General features: G+C 52.6%; 1 protein-coding gene across 12 annotated transcripts in view; it reads right to left on the bottom strand.

Moving 5' to 3' along the window:
* KLHL29 (kelch like family member 29) overlaps positions 1–17,084 on the bottom strand; it is a 303,589-nt gene that overhangs the window by 125,925 nt on the left and 160,580 nt on the right. For 10 of the 12 annotated variants that reach the window (XR_010405449.1, XM_064571920.1, XM_064571915.1 and 7 more), the window contains one exon: positions 15,377–15,706. Coding sequence is in view for 11 of the 12 variants with exons in the window: in XM_064571920.1 (XP_064427990.1) it covers positions 15,377–15,661 (285 nt within the window). In the remaining variant the exon portion in view is untranslated. Of the gene's footprint in view, positions 1–15,376; positions 15,710–17,084 lie in introns of all 12 variants that reach the window. The other 2 variants (XM_064571917.1, XM_064571919.1) reach the window with 1 other exon arrangement.

Raw genomic sequence — 17,084 nt, 5'->3', positions numbered from 1 at the left:
CACATTTTTTAAAGTAGGCACCATGCCCAGCATGGAGCCCAATGCAGGGCCTGGACTCACCATCCTGAGATCAAGAGCTGAGCTGAGATCAAGAGTCAGACACATAACCAACTGAGCTCCCCTGCCAGGGGCCCCTGCACATTTTTTAAAGCGGCGGTGTGACAAGATCAGATTTGCAGTGACGGGAGAATGGATGGGAGGAAGGCGCAGACTGGAGGTGGGGAGATGGGTGTGGCGGCTGTCTCTGTTCCCTAGGTGAGCTTCGATGGTTTTCCAGACTACCGCAGTAGGTGTGGAAATGGAGGGAAGCAGATGAACTCGAGAAACATCCGAAGGTGAAGCTGGTGGCAGTGATGGGGACGGGGAAGGAGAGGGGATTCCAGGTAGCTGGGCTGCTGGGCAGTGGGGGGACCTGGCCCGGAGCCAGGCATGTAGGGGAGGAGCAGGTTTGAGCCTCAGGACAGGGAGTTTAATTCTGGGCACTTCATATTTGCAGCTCCCAGAGGAGGCAGGCATCCCGGCAAAAGACTTGACAGCGAGAAGCATGGGCTTTGAGCTAAGAAAGGGCTGAGTTCAAATCTCACTTCTACCACTTAGGAGCTGGCGTGTTGAGCAAACTCCCCAGGCTTTCTGAAACTCAGTTTCCTCATTTGCAAAATGGGGATAATTGCAGGCTTATGACATGGGGCTGTTGTAAGAACAGAGACAAAACATGTAAAGCTCTTGGCACCGTGCCTTGGACCTCTACAAATGGTTTTAAAAGCAAAACAAAATAAAAGAAGAAGAACAACAACACAACTCTCACAACAACCCCCAACAAACAGAATGTGGCTTGGAGCCCAGGGCTGTTCAAGGCACTGGCTCTGGATTTGAGATCATCAAATACAGGAGATGATTTTTCATTTCAAGGAAGCACAGTAATTGCTTCGCAAAATGCCTTACTTTGGGATCCTTTTAATCAGTGAGGAGCTACATGCATTTCAAATACATAGTTAATGTATTTGCAGGCTCTTGACTACTCTCACTGAGATGCCACGTGAAGAACAAGAAGCAGTCGTGGAACCTCTCTGAAAAGAGACTATAGTACCACGGAAAAGTGGAAGACAATTTTCAGAAGTGTGCAGCTATTTTTTTTTTTTTAAGTAAAGCAAGTGATTTCCATGACTACACTTTCTTCTACCCACAATATAATTTGATAATTCAACACTTATTTCCTAAGCACAGAGCAGGCAAGTGTGAGGTGCTCGCGATGTGAAACCCAAGGCAGGATCTTATGTCTCAAGGACCCACTTTGTACAGGGAGGGAGACAGAGAGGAAGAGACCACACGGTGAAGACCACGTAATAATAATAATGGTAGATCACACGTATAGTGTCTACTAGACACTAGAGATGGCTGGAAGGCTTTGTATTATTAATTCATTTACTCTCCCCCACAACCCAATTGATAGATGGTATTGTTATCCCATTTTCTAGAGGAGGAAACCAGGCTCTGAGAGGGGAAGTAACTTGCTAACGGCCACACAGCTAGAAAGTAGAAGAGTCGGGCTTTGAACTTGGCAGCTCAAATCTGGAGTCTGGGCTCCCCGTCCCATTACGGTGCAGGCGAGATGTGTAAGTACTTACAGGTATCCCAACTAGGTTTGATTAATGGGGTTGGCCAACCCAAGACCGTTTTTGCCCTCCGCACAACAACCAAACCTTTGGCCTCGGCTGCCCCTCCAGCTGCAGCCCCTCCCCTTCTCTCTAGTCACTCCTGCCCTGGTGTCTGACAGGTCACATTTGAAATGCTGGAACAACACCTCTAATTACAAGGGGGAGTTACTCATTTACCAATGACCAGCTGCTTCAGAACTGCCCACAAATTTGGCAAAGGTCACAGAATTTCTTTAGCCGCCAGAATCCCTAGACCGGACAAGGTCAGGGAGAGGTCCTTCTCAAGAGTCCACGCCAGAGACGCAGGACAAGGGTAGACCGGCTCTGCCCAGATCCGCACATGGGGCAAAGACTTGGAAGCTTCCTCCCCTACTCTCCTTTTAGATTTTCCTGGGTGGGTGGGTGGGGGCAGCCACTCTTCTGTTCTGAGCCAAATTCTCGGCTTTGATAACAAAATTAGTACTGAACCCCAGCCAGGAAGCCCTGTGTATCTTTCATAGGACCATATGGAGACCCCAGGGGTCTGAGCTAAGGGGAGGCATGGCTTCACAGCAGGTGACGGATCCTTCAGGCAGCAGTGCAGGACCCACAAGCCCACTGGAGATGGGTATTGGCCAAGCAGGGCTCGTTCCACTAGGACCGAAGCTGCTGATGCTTGACCAGCTGTCTGAACGTGGGTGCACTGGTGCTCCAGTCTTTGCCACTGAGGGAACCGGAGGTGGGCTTGAGTGGTGGCAGGAAGGTTGCTGCTGACTCAGTCATGCCCCCAGAGTCCACCTGGGCCCTGGCTGGGAAGCCAGACTTCTAGGGATGGGAGGTAAGGGACACAGACTATCTGGACTTGGGAAAGGTTTTAAAGAAACACCTAGACTCTCGTGCTGGATGTGGCAGTTACTAATTTCTTCGGGGAGGAAGAGTCTGTTAGGAAGCATAATGCTCCTTTTACAGAATATTCGGACCTGCCAGGTGCAGACTTTCCCCATAGCCGTGGGAGCTGTTGGATCAATGGGGCCCCATCAGCCTGGTGAGGGAACTGCTGGGATCTCAAAAATGGATCATCCTGAATGCCCAGCACCGGTTTCTTTCTCAATTATTTACAAGGAACACAACGTGGTGCAATGGAACCCAATTCATAACGCCTTTTTAATGCCTTTATAACACAATATTCACAATATTCCCTTCTAATCTAGCAGATGACAAGTTGCCACCATTGAATTCCCATTAAAATGAATTATGGGTACAATATAATTTGCCCAATATCCTCTCCTCAGCCTAATATTGTGGGGGAATAAAATCACACCCTCAGCATATTCCTGATATGGGAGGTGACGGCAGCGCGAGTCTGTCTGTTCTGCTCCCGGCCGGGTAGACGGGTGGCAGGCCCTGGAGCTCAGTCAGTGGGGAGCTGTTGTGGCTTAGATCCTTCCTCCTCTCCACCTTCTTCTTGTCGTGAGGATCCCACTCACTACAGCAGCATCGTAAGGAGGTGGCAAGCGCCCTGTCCTGCGTGGGGCCAGACGGCGTAAGCCTGGACCCTGAATCACCTCACTGTGCCATGGCGGTCGGGGGCTGGGTGTCACTGAGGGGTCCCCACCATAATGCACTGTTGGTGGCGCGAGTTGGTGGGCAAGTGTGCTCACTTTCCCTGCCATCCCCAAGAGCTGGGGCTGCGAGTAAAGCCTCAAATGTGCTGGGCTCACCAGCGGTTACCGGTCTCACCAGCAGGGAGGGTTCTCCAAGCCAGAGACGTGGGCCTCCCCAGCCCCCGACCGCCCAGGCAGCCCCCCTGCCCATTCTCAGGAGCTCCCCCTCACATTGCCATCAAGCCCCTGTCAGTGTGCATTTGACCTCACGCCCGGCCACCCTGACCAGCACCCCCATTTCTCTTCATACAGGAAATCACTCAGTGCCTCAGCTTTCCCTGAATTTACACAGATGTTTCCTCTCTCTTTGGACGGCATGGCATTTATTTATTTTTAATACTTTTCATTGTAAAATATATATGCTATACTACTTGCCATTTTTACCATAACAAGACCCGCGACAAACGGTAGCCTTTTCGTTCTTCTCTCGGTTCCCCTCGAGCAGTGCTGAGCTCACAGAGAAGACAGCGTCCGACGTGAGTGGCCAGCCCGAGGTGCTACGGCATCTCCACTCCCCAGCCCAGGTGTCAATCCAGCAAGACGACGGAGCTGCCCCCTTGAGCTCGGGTATTGCCCCACGCTCACCAGGCCATGCCTGTGGGCAGTTGGGATGACCTAGAATGCCCTTCCAGAATGAAACCGGCCAAAGCATTCTGAAAGCAGCCACTAAAGTGGACACCAGCCATGGACTCTGTCGTGGACCAAAACAAGAAACCCCGAGAGAGAGGCTATGGCCTCAAGGCTCCACGGTCTCCCACGTCCTGCAGCTGAGCACAGTCCGTACCCCACACATGGCTTGGATGTTAAGGAAAGAGGGTCAGCTGACCAGGGAGAAAGGGAACAGAACTGCAGCCGGGCCCTCTAGGAGGAATGGGGCTGCACCCCGAAATCCTACACGCGCTTTGGTCCTAGCCTTCGTGATGGTTTCGAATCGCTGATGAACAAAACTGCTTCGGTGGGGGGCCTGCAGCTCTCTCTTTAGGAGGTGCTGTGAGTGTCAGGCACATTAATGGCAAGATGTTCAGCCAGTGGCTCATTCAACAGATTTCACTGAGTGAGCTCCATGCCCAGCTCTGGAGCTAGGCTGCCCAGGGACGAGTCCCAGGCTGCTGAGTGATCTCAGCCAAGTCCCCCGGCCTTTCTCGTCTCTAATGGTGGTAATAGTAGGTACCTCAGAGGGCTATGATGAAGATTTTAAAAGTTAATGTTGGGAAAGTGGTTAGAACGGTGCCTGGAACAAAATAATTCCTACACGAGCACCTTAAATAAAATAACCAAATAAATGCAACAGGCTGCCAAGAATTGCAGGCAAATGGGAATAAGTCCCAAGAAAATACTAATGTTGAAGAGGAAAGTACTAGTGCTGAATAAATACTAATGTTTGTGATCCTATGAACCCAAACACTTTGGGAGAGATGGGAAGGGGCGCAGGACCTAGGGCTAAGGCCTTGGTATGTAAAATCCGTACTGCGATCCAGGCCTCATTGTTGGGACACAGGTCCCATCTGCAAGCCCATGAAGGCTTCCTTCTGGCTCCCCACGCGGGTCCCATCTTCATCAGCCTCATCATGGGCATCCACAGAAATTACTCATTGTTTGAAGGCTGATCTGCCACGTAGGTAGAGATTATGTTAAAGGCATTCATCCTCTCGACTCCAGTAATAGGGGCTAAATAAATGAGTACAAATTTATAAGCATAAATTCATTCATTCTGTCCTTACACACTTACTGAGAATCTCTATATGCTGGGATCACACGGAGGCTATTTCGATGGCGTTCACTGCCTAATAAAGATACAAATGAATAGATGGGTAAGTACCATATACTATAGGCATTACATAGGAACATAAACGAAAGTGTTATGGGAACAAGAGAAATAATAGCATTTTTTTTCCTCCACCACAGAGGTAGTAACATGTAGGCTGTCAGTTGTTGGATGAACAGTTTTTTTCTGGGTGGGCAAGAGTGAGGGGCAAGTGCAAAGGCCCTGGGGCATGAGAATTCTACTTACATCTGGGGAATTGTGGCTAAAATGGGTGGTAGGGGTGAACTCTCAAGTGACCCATGGTTTGGGCACCCAGTGTGTTGGTGGATTTCCCTCAGCCAGAAACACAGTCCCACGAAAACACAGGAGTGTGGCGGTAGTAATCTATGATCTGGTGTTGGCATTTAGGGAAGCAAAAGATAGCAGAATCCCTGTACATAGCAGTGAGTGCTGAAATGAATCAGTAACAGGTAGACTGTACTCACAAAGGTCACTGCCGCTGTTTTTGGCAAACCAACGTGCCAGGCAGGGTCTGGGAGATGGATGAAGGCACCCACACTGTTACTAGGGAGCATTCCACACAACGGATACAGTTGTGTTTTGTTTATTTTTTTATACAATGAGGAAATGTATTAGCTCACATATCAAGAAGCCCAGAGGCAGGAAGGAATGCACATTAGGGCTCTGGTTCCATATATCTGGAATTTTCTTGTTTTTTTTTTTTCCCCCCATTCCTCATGTGTTGGCTTCATCCTCAGGTTGTAGCATGATGGTTCAAGGCAGCATGTCCAGACATGACAGTTTAGAGGAAGAAAGATGGCCTTTTTCTTATGACTCTTCCTCAGAGGGAAGAAAACTTTCCCCAAAGTCCCAGACAACATTACCCTCCTGTTCCATGGCTATACTTAGGTCACATGACCCTTCTTAAACCAACAATGGCTAAGGGGATTGGGATCACCAACACCTGGCTTAGAACCATCATAATCCCAGTAGGGGCTAGGGTTCAATTTCCCTAAGGCACGAGAGGTGGTGGATACCTGACCAGAACTGAGATTCTGTTAGGAAGGAAGAGGGGAAGAAAATGCACATCAGGTAGACAGCCAGCAACACCCCAACTCAAAGGTTGTTTTGTCAGGCCTGGAGAGGTTCCCCAGCTTCTGTGCTCCCACAGCCAGAGCTACCTGACTCATCTGCAGTCTTGGCCACCTTCCTATTCCTATCCCCACACCCAACCCGCCAGCTTCAGGGCCGCTTCTAACCTGATGAAGGAATTCTTTTAGTATCAAGAATCTGAAATCATGTTCAGGGTCAGTCTAGTGCTGAGGTGGGTTTCTTTTAACCTGGTAAAAGGCTACCCTGTGCTCAGAAGGTTTCTCTGCTGCTAGAGGAGCTTCCCCAGGGTAACCTGAAGGCAGATGCTGTTCTAGAATCACAGAGAGGCTCACAGACGAGTCTGAGCTGGGGCCCAGGGCTGGCCAATGTACTGGGAGAGGTGGGTAAATCTACTCTTGATGAGGGAGAGAAGCCTTCAGTGTGGAAGTCCCTGGCCCACATTTTACAGCCAGCTGGAAGCAGACCAGCTTGGGATAGCCATCGATGAAGCCGGGCTCATGAGTCTGTCCTTCTGCCCCAGCTCCTCTCAGTCATTTAAATCCATGTTTTTAAAATAAAGAAGTCAACTCCGAAAGGACGAGGGATTGGGATCCTTCCAACTCTCCCCAGCTCCTCAACACCAGCCTCTTAGCCAAGGGGAGTCCTGTGGGCTTCGATTCCTCACCCTCCAGGTGCGAGGGACTCCCTCTAGCACCCCAGCTCTGTCTGAGAAGGGCAAGGAGGCTTGCTCGCTGACAACGCAAGGTGTGGCCTATGGGGAAGACTTTGTGGCCTCTAAGGACCACAGAGGGTAGGGGTACGGGTGGAGGTTAGCACGCTTAACCAAAGTGCCTTGGCCTCAGAAGCGGGTCTAACGAGGACCCCGTGTGGGGACTGTGGCAGCCAGCAGCCAGGGATGTAGTCTAGGGAGGGAGGTGCTGACCACTGGCCTTCTGCTATCGGTGTGCACTCAGCTCCATCCCCGGCCCCGAGGACTCCCCTCATGGTGCCAGAGGGTCCAACAAGAGGCAGGAGAGAGGCGGCTGGAACAGCAGGGATCCCACCCTGTCAACAGGAAAGGTGTGCGCCAACAGCCTCCGAGTACACGCGAATGCTCTGTTGAACGCGCAGAGGAAAATGAGGTTTCTTGCCTACGGATTCTACAGAGACAAATTCACGATGCAAATGAACACGGCTACTGGAGCCTGTAGCCAGAGCAGCCCGGAGTCCCCCAGAGCCTTCACTGCAGGGCAGCCAATGGGACGCTGAAACTGATGGATAATCTGCCGCGTTACATCCGTTCAGCTCTGCAGGGACTTCACAGAGACCCTTCTCGGTGGCATTATGCTTTGGGAGGGCTCAGGCCAATTTGGCGGCCTGTGTCATGAAAGTGAGTAAAACAGGGACAGGGTCAGCCTGGGTTTGGAGGAAATTCTCCTCCCTGAAATTAAACGAAATCTGTAGATGCTGATGGTGAAAGAATTATACCGAGGGGTATTCAGCTCTCCTTTTTGTGTTTATTCCCCCGAGTTATTTTTAGCATTACAGATAGTTCCAGTTAGCAAATGGATTGGGTTCTGAAAGTTCATTTGTAATCTGGCTGTTTCGATTTTGGAACATACTTTCCCCATAAAAAACTATGTTATAAATGGTGATGAGACTTGCAGGCTAGTTCTCCAAAGCCTATTTAACCCATAATGTAGCTGAAATACTGTCCTTTCGCAATGAAAAAAATTGTTTAATTGCAACATGAGTAATTAAGTAAAACAGGGAAAACCATTAAAAGCGAATAAGAAATAGATTTATGTTCATCTTGAATGATGCTGTTTGCAGGAAACCTAATTTAATTTAAGAAGAGGCCTTTCCAAAGGCTTTTTGGGAAATTGCACGGGATTTAGCCTATTAGGGAGAAAGAGCCATTGGGCTGTCCAATTTTCGGCTACTGAATATCTGCACCACATAACAGGCTCCCTTTCCTGATTTCAGGCTCGTCAGAACGTCTTACCATGCGGATTCTCACAAGGAGAAATTCACTGGCCAAAATCAATGAAGGTGGTCTCCTTGGGGTGGATTTGTAAAATTCTGAGCCATAAATTAGCATCTGTCTATGAGAATGTCCTGGGAAGAGCAGTGTCCCAGTCCCACTGACTCTGGGGGCAGTGACAGGATCACGTGAGGGCCAAGTCCTTGCCAGTAGTGGGTTCTTAAGGTAAATGCACCCTGCAGGGTTCTCTGGGGGCCCACTGCCCCTTCTTCTCTTTGGCAACATAATCCTTGCTTGGTACCTTCCTTCAGACCTCATCAGGCAGCTCTTGGTGTAGATCGGAGGTGTGTAACCCCGGTGTGTATGTGTCATGTGGGTCCCATATTGATTTCCCACACAAGGCCATGTAGAGGATGGTAGCAGATCGACCCTATCTTTTTTGCCAGAGGCAGGTCGTGACCCTTGGCTTTAAGCACATGTGCTGGAAAGCCTCGCGGTATGTTGCAAAAATGACCACAAATCTTCCCATCCCTGAATGCCTGCCCCTCTATAGTACCTCCTATCAAGAAGCAGGGTCTCTTTGCCTACTCCTTGAATCTGGCTTGGCCACGAGACTTCTTTGGCCAGTAGGATTTTAGCAAATGTGCCTCAAGCAGACGTTACAAAAGCCCTTGAGCCTCGCCCTCTTGCTGCTCTTGGAAGCCCGAGAGCACCGTGTGAACAAGCCTGAGCTAGCTGGATGGAGGATGGCAGGCCCCATGGAGGAGACAGATACACACTGGCTGGCAGTCTGTGAAGCACAGATGTGTGAGCGAGGCCATTCTAGATCAGCCGGCCTCAGCCAACCTGCAGCTGACCACAGACCAATGAGGGAGCCAGCCTGGACCAGAACTGACAGCCAACTCACAGAACTGTGAAGGTGTAAGCCTCTACATTTTGAGATGATTTTTCCATAGCAAAAGCTAACTTATCTACACACCTGGCTCTAGTCAACGAGATCTCCTGGCAGCTTTCTTCTGGAATCTAGCCTGTGGCTCACCCCTTACAAATGCGGACGAATACATAGTCTTCTCCCCTCTTTCTGCCCCCTCCGTCACAAATGTAAAGTTCAAGCCCCTCAGGTCTGCCCTCCCTACACCGTAGGTTTTGAAATGGGTACTTTGGAAATCACGACATTTTTCAATGGTACACATTTCGTGACTGACAGATGGGTTTTAAGTCAATGAAGATAGAATCCAAACTGCGGCTGCAACTCAACGTTCAGGCAAAACCCATTAGCTCGGCACGAACATGCACAAAAGCTGTCTCACGGCGCATGATCAGGGCCTGATCATTTATCACAGGGGAAATCACACATTCTCATTCACGGAGCAAGAACAGTCTTCTGGATAAAATCACGCACAGTCTGGAAATTCACCACAAAAGGGACTTGAGTGATTCTCCCAACCGAGCCCACTCAGCAGCCTTTGATTTTCAGTGTGAATACAAGAGGAAAGGGAGGGGGGCACCTGGGTGGCTCAGTCGTTAAGCGTCTGCCTTCGGCTCGGGTCATGATCCCAGGGTCCTGGGATCGAGTCCCGCATCGGGCTCCCTGCTCAGCGGGAAGCCTGCTTCTCCCTCTCCCACTCCCCCTGCTTGTGTTCCCTCTCTCGCTGTCTCTCTCTCTCTGTTGAATAAATAAATAAAATCTTAAAAAAAAAAAAAGAGGAAAGGGAGGTCTGCTTCTCCTTCTGTAACTGTGCAAGAGCATCCCTTATCCATTCACGGGTGCCGAGGAGCCACACAAGGGGAAGGGTCCGGCCAGGCGGGGCCTCGAAGTCATTCACACAATTCCCCATGGAAATCCCAGCTCATCTCCCCCCAAGGGGGCATCTCTCCAGAGAACCTAGAGTGTATGGGGAAAGACGCTGTGGCCGGTGCTGTCTCTCTAATGACAAATATCCACCCTGAAAGCCCCAAATGCTCATAAATGTAAAAAAAAAATCAGGGTGTTTGGTGCAGCCAAGGGCGGAGCCTACAGGTTTCATGGCCCCTTTCGGTTTTCCTCGGGCCCCCGACACTGGCTAAGTCTCTCTCTTCCAAGCCCAGATTAATTTTCGAGGGCTTAGTTCCGAGGAACGATGCATGAGTGCTCCTGACCACAAGGAAAAAAGCCCCCAACACATTTCACAGACATCAGCCAGGATTCTGCAAAGTCCATTCTTTCAAGAACAAAATTGCATTTTATGAAGCCGTCCCCTTTCTGTTTCATCTGTCAGGCAGGTTTGCCAAGAATAATTTAAATTTCATGCAGCGGCAACTGCGGAGCTTCATTTCTGCTCATCGGGGCCACCCTCCTGCCGGGGGCCTGACGGCCTGCAGCCCAGAGTGGCCATGGTGGGCCGGGCGCGGGGCTCTCCCAGCTCTCGGCATCCTCATGCCTCTCCAGTCGGGGGGGGCCCCCACCAGCGCCAACCTCCAGGGGGCCGGTTTCACCCCGTGGGTCTGGACACTTGGTCCGACCGGATCTCTGAGGCAGCTTTTAAAATTAACTTTTATTGAGTGCTTTATGGGTAGCAGTGCTGTTCTAAGCTTTCCCACACATCCGATTTTAACCAATCCCTACGACCTCTTCACGAGGGAAGATGCTATTCTTACTCCCATTTTAGAGACAATGAGACTCAGAGACACAGTCAGCTCCTAAGAGGCGGAGGTGGGATTCAAACCCGGCTCTGTCTGATGTGACATCCTGAAGCTCTCACTAGCTCTGCAGTGTAGAGTCGGCAGAACCTTTGGGCTACGTTTCCCCACCTCACCCAAGGGATAAATCTGCCCATTTTCTTGCAGCCTGGGCTTTGCTGTCAGGTAGGTGGTTGAAGGGCTGGAGAAGTTCTGGCCACAATGCTGCGCTAACGGTTACCATGGAGAGCACGCTGAGCCAGGCAGCCTGCAGCGAGCAAAGGAGCCAGCCCAGGCGGTCCGCTTCTCACTCGTCGGGGGCCCTCGGCAAGCCTCATTTCCTCTGGGCCTCAGCTTCTAACTGGCAAAACAGCGGCCGGAGGGCACGGTCCCTCTGCTTCTCTCAGGCTCTGGGGACTTGTGTGTGTGTGAGTGTGTTTGTGCATGCACGCATGAGTGTGCGGGCGTGTGTGTGAGTGTGCGTGTGTATGAGTGAGTGTGTGCCTGAGTGTGTATGAGTGAGTGTGTGGGTGCGCGTGTGAGTGTGTGTGAGTGTGTATGAGTGAGTGTGTGCCTGAGTGTGTATGAGTGAGTGTGTGGGTGTGCGTGTGCATGTGTATGAGTGAATGCGTGCATGAGTGTGTATGAATGAGTGTGTGGGTGCACGTGTGTGCGTGTGTATGAGTGAATGCATACGTGTGTATGAGTCTGTGGGTGCGCGTGTGAGTGCACGTGTGAGTGTGTATGAGTGAATGCATGCGTGAACGTGTATGAGTGTGTGGGTGCGCGTGTGAGTGTATGAGTGAATGTGTGGGTGCGCGTGTGAGTGTGCGTGTGAGTGTGTATGAGTGAATGCATGCGTGAGTGTGTATGAGTGTGTGGGTGTGTGTGTGAGTGTATGAGTGAATGTGTGGGTGCACGTGTGAGTGTGTGGGTGCGCATGTGAGTGTGCATGTATGAGTGAATGCATGCGTGTGTATGAGTGTGTGGGTGCGTGTGTGAGTGTGCGTGTGAGTGTGTTTATGAGTGAATGTGTGTGTGTGTGTGTGTGTGAGTATGTGTTGCATTTGGTCACACCCTCCCCTGCCTCAGTGGCCCAGGAATCTGTGCTTGTCCAACTGGACTTTCATCAAAGACCAGCAAGAAATCCTCAGGCCACAGAAAAATGAAGAAACATAAAAATCAACAGGCCTAAGGCAGCAGCGACAGAAAGAATTGTCATCACCTCGCTCACCAGCCTCAGGGAGCCTGGGCAGCCTTCCCTACCCTGAGGAGCTGGGACTGTCCCCCACGGCGTGGCAGAAGCAGCCCCCGTACTGAGGGTGAGCGGGTGGCCAGGCTCATGGGACTCGGGGCAGGAGAGGGGCGGGCTGTCTCTGCATGGGTGGTGATGGCATAGGATGCCAGTGGTCGCCCCCAGCCCCCAGAGAGCTGTGACACCCCACTCCATGCCCAGCCCAGGGGGTTGCTAAGGCCGGACAGCACTAACACTTGTCCCTGAGAGTCACCTTGGGGACCTTTGCCCGAGTTCTCAGGCAGGACTGGCCCACATGTGGCACCAGACCCTTCACCGAGGACGGCAGGCCAGTGTGTTCAAGGCCCCTTGCCACACTCCAGAGTAGCAGGGACACGTGGCTCTGTTCCTGGCTCCCATGCAGCCCCCTCCCTCAACCCCCTCCCACCAGAGTGGGGTCTCGGCCCTGTATACACACTGCACTTTCCTGGGAGGAAGGGGTCCGGTGGTTGAAAAAGCTTTAAAATCCCTTCACTCCATCATCAGGCTCACTAGGTGATGCAGACTCATGGTTATCACTGGATGCCTTCCCTCGGGCTCCCCTTGCTGCCATGATGTCACCTTGGTCATGTCATGCTTCCATGTCACAGACGTGAGCTCTAACCACTCAGAAACACAATTTGCTTCCCCCACCTGCTTGGGGCCTAGCTCCTCTTTCTCATCGAAAGACTTACCTTTTTCTCTTGGTGAGGTTAGAAATGATCCTTCTTCTCCGAAGTGGCATGCCCTTGTCCCCTAGGCTTCTCCTGGGTGACAGTGACAACGTGGCAGGGGTGACAACCACCATGTGCCAGGCTCGGCTATGTTCTGAGCACTGTATATATGTTTGAACTCACACAATGCTCACAACAACTCTGGGAGGCAGGTACTATTACCTATTCCCATTTTGCAGAAGAGAGGCCCAGAGAGGTTAGGTTAACTTGTCCAGGGTTGTTCAGCTAGCAAGAGATAGGGCAGAAGCCAAACCCAGGCAGGCTGGCCCCATAGTCCGTCTTCATCCACAACACTAACCTGCCTCTGCCAAGAACCTCAATGGGAGAGATATTCTCAGGTCATTTGGTCACACTGTTCAGGTCACAGACCTGGTATATCCTGACCTGTGTGTTCCCCGAGGGCCAGAGCTAGGCCTTGGCTACTCGGTAAAGATGCAGCTTGTTGACCAGGGAAACCACAGATACCTTGGTTTGGGCCTGCCTCTCAATTGAGGTGGTGCGGGCATGGGGTTAGACAAATAGGCTGGGGGACAGGCGTCAGGCGGGGGCGCCGCCGCTTGGCCAGATGACAGAGAGGCACCACGGACCAAATTCAATGACAGTGTCCTGGACAGAAGCTGCTGCTGGCTACTCTCCCCCTTCTCCCCTGCACACCCCATTCTCTTGAGCACCTCGAAAAATCCAGGGTGGAAGCAGGCATCTTTGTTTGATTGGACCAGCTCCTGCAGGTCTGGAGCTGGGCTGGAGATGGTTACAGAGGGGACATGTGCCAAGGAGCTGGCTGTCCCACAGGCATGAACTTTCACCCCCTCTCCCCTCCCAGCCCCCCAGGGCAGTCCTCCCCGGATGCTGTTTTCTATCAGAGGCTGGGCTCCTTTCCCCCCATGTGCTATGGTTTGGGGCCCTGCCAGTGAGGGACGCTGAATATCAAGCTGCTTGGGAGCAAAGCAGGAGCTGTGTGGGCAGGACAGCCCTGTGTGAGGGGTCCTCACTGCCAAGTGTCATCCAGCACCCCAGCCTGGAGGGCCAAACCCCTGCCCCAGGTGCAGCCCCACAGCATCCCTAAAAAGGCCTCTACCCAGAGAGGGCCGAAGTCATCAAATGGGCTCCCAGGTCCAGTTTCTCTCTCTGCTGACCTGGAGCCCCCAGTGGTCAGCTCCAGAAGCTGCCATTGTCCAGATGGCCAACAGCTGGCCTTCCTGAGCGGCTGCCAGATGTAGCTGGCGGGGCGGCCGGCTGGCTCCAGCAGGCAGAGGTCACTGCATCGGCGCCCAGGAGAGAAATGCGATCGGCTGGTCTGGGGGCGTCGTGCCCAAATAACCCTCCATCTCCTCTCCCCCGTCCGACATTCCTTCCCTCCCCACCTCAGTGGGGAGGTGTTTTCATAACAGGAAAATAAAATCAATATGGCACTGCAGCAAGATGTCAGCGTGCTCTGAGCTGGCCTCCAATAGCTCCATTGTCTCGGGCCTCCGCTGGGCTCTGGGCCGGCAGCGCTCAGTATTAATGGGAAGCAGGGCTGAAAGGGAGTTTTGAAAATCACGGAGACAAAGGCTCAGCACACCTGGAGCGTGGCTTTCTCACACCACGGCCACCTCACAATGGCCTCAACGGGCCTCCCCCGCCTTTAACTTCTCCCACAACTTTTATGAAAGCAGGGAAGAAAACACTAGACACACACACACACAGATGCACGCGCGCACGCGCACGCACATGCACACGCTGGCTTGGAGAGGGCTCCTGGAGGCTGCTCTGAATGGCTGAAAGAGGCAAAGGTGGCCTGCAGAGCCCCTGCTCGGCCAAGGAAACAGGATGGTCATAAACAGGGCTTCCTGCCCCCGACATGGGCCCATCCCTGAGGAGCTCTGAGCGGCGTGAGGGAGACCAGCTCAGCCTGAAGCCAGTTAAGAGCCTTCGTACCCTTTTCATTTCAGTCTCTCTGTTAGGAACACAGCCTGGTTTCTGCTGTCACTCCCAAGGCTGGAGCCGCCTCCGGAAAAGAGCGATTGCCCCGAAGCGGACTGCTGGGGCCCAAGGCCTGCGTCGCCAAGGAAGGTCCAGCCTTGGACCAGCTCTCACAGACTTGGTGTGTCGCAGTATCCCCAGCTGACAGGTGGGGGACAAAAGTACTGATTCATGCAGTTGGGTGAGGCTGGGGAGAATTCTCAGCAGAGTAGTTAATAAGTAGTAGATTTATGACCATTTATGCCTTACTGCTGGTCACTATCTTCTTGCAAACCCAAGTCACTGGCGCCCGAGGAGGACTTGTGTGGTCTAAAGTCACCTATTTAGGGAATCTTTATGGCCAACTTGGAGTTTGCCGTCCCTACACGCATTTAATCAACGTGGCCTAGGACCGGCTTGTCTTACAAGGTAGTCGCAGACAGAGACTTGACAGCAAATGAAACCATGTGACCCTTCAAAGGTTGGCCGGCCCAGCTCCAGGGACGCCAGTACTCTGGGCAACAGGGTGGCCAGGGCCCAGGCTGTGAGCCTGCGGAGCTGGCCCGGGCCTTCAGGGGAAGAGGGGCCCCGGCGCCCAGCTCCAGCTCAGAGAGGCCACCAGGCTTACCTTGGTGGTGACGGTGGAGGCCGAGCTGGCCACGAGGCTGGTGATGGCCTCGCCACTGCCCGTAGTGCAGGGAGCCGGGGCCGTGGCAGGCGTGGGCAGCCGGGAGGGCACCCCAGGCAGTGGCAGGAGGCCGGGCCGGGCACTGAGGCTGCTGGCCGTGCCGCCACCGGCCCCGGCCGTGGCATTGCAGATGCTGGTGGTCCCATGCGTCCCGTTGGCACTCCACTCGCGGCGGTCCCAGCCCACCCGGTAATCTCTTTCGAAGCGGCTGTGGTGCCGGGACATCTTGCTGGGCCGTGGTTGCTCCTCACAGGGAAACCAAGGCCGGACCTGCTGGCACAGAGTGGAGAGGAGGCGATTTAGACCAACGGCAGCCCTGGTAGGAGGCCAGGAGGGCAGCAACGCCTGTCGGCATCTAGTAAGCACCTTCTCTGGGTGCAAAAAAGGGCTTTCAATAGCTGATAGCTGATCTCATATTCACAGCAAGCCCACGATGCATGGATCATTAGCCCCACGTCACTGGGGGGTGGGGGCGGCGGGGGATAAATGGTTTGTCCGAGATCATGTGGCAAAAGTGTAGTAGACAAGATTTGAACCCAGTGTCCGTTGAGGAGTAACGCTTTCTGTTCTGCAGTGCCACGCTGCCCTGAAGAATGCGCATATGCTCGTAAGGACTGCGGTTGGGATTTTATCCCACCATCCCCACCGTGGGAGCAAGATCCTGGGAACTCCTCAACCCTATGATGGGGAGAACAGCTACATCTGTAGCCTCCCTTCCTAGTGGACAAGGCCTTTTTACGTAAACCTCATCGTATCCTTCTAATAGCCCATGAGCTGGCCAGGCATTGCTCATCCCAGTTTATGGACCAAGTTGCTGGTTGAGAGTAAGTGACTTCCCTGAGGTCAGAGACGTAGGAAGGGAGAAGGCGGCCAGAATCTCTCACCTTCAGACTGTAGCCCAACGTAGGGCTCCAGGCTGAGAAGATCTTAAGCCCCTGGACGTTAAAAGTTCTTTATAACCCTATGATTTAGTCTCTGGCACAAGAGACCCCCAAGCTCCCTGTGAACCAGACATCTCCCATGCGACTTTCCTGAGTATCCGAACGTAAGGCCCTCAGAGTTGTCATGGAGACCTAGACACACCAGGATACTGAGGGCCCCCTGCATCATGAGGATTGGGATTTGCTCAGCATTACAGAGACTCCCCCAGCTTCTTACATAGCCTAGGTCTGATGTCACCCTTGGTCATGAAGGACGTAAAGATACAGGAGAGGCCGACTCGGCCGGAGAGGCAGAGGGGAGAGGGATGGTAGAGCCCAGACACAGCGGGCAGGTTGGAGAGGGGTCTGTCCTGCACATCACATCCTCAGCTCCAGCCACTGCTCAGGCTCAGTTTTCTTTGACTCTTTTCCACTCTTCCACCACTTCCTGTCTGGGGTGTGAGCTCCTGGAGGTCCGGGGTAGCTCCTGGCTCATTTTCCTAGCCTGCAAATCCAGCTGTCATGGCGGCAGGCTCTGGAATTACTGGCTAGTGGGTGGACAGGCCACCTATTTTAAAAATTTCTATCAATCCTGATCCTACTCTGGTTTTTGCACACCAGATCTAGTTGTCGACTTCTAGCACCACTGAGCCAAGCTTGGGCCTCACCCTCGTGACCTGCTACCTCGTCCTACTTGTGTGGTTGGCGGGTCCTGGCAGTCACTGTCC

This window comes from Mirounga angustirostris, unplaced genomic scaffold, assembly GCF_029215605.1.
Source record: "Mirounga angustirostris isolate CCGP_5_RB_7025 unplaced genomic scaffold, mMirAng1.0.hap1 SCAF_10, whole genome shotgun sequence".
NCBI lineage: Eukaryota > Metazoa > Chordata > Mammalia > Carnivora > Phocidae > Mirounga > Mirounga angustirostris.
Note: the sequence above shows the minus strand (reverse complement) of the source record. Positions and strands in the feature narration are given on the sequence as shown.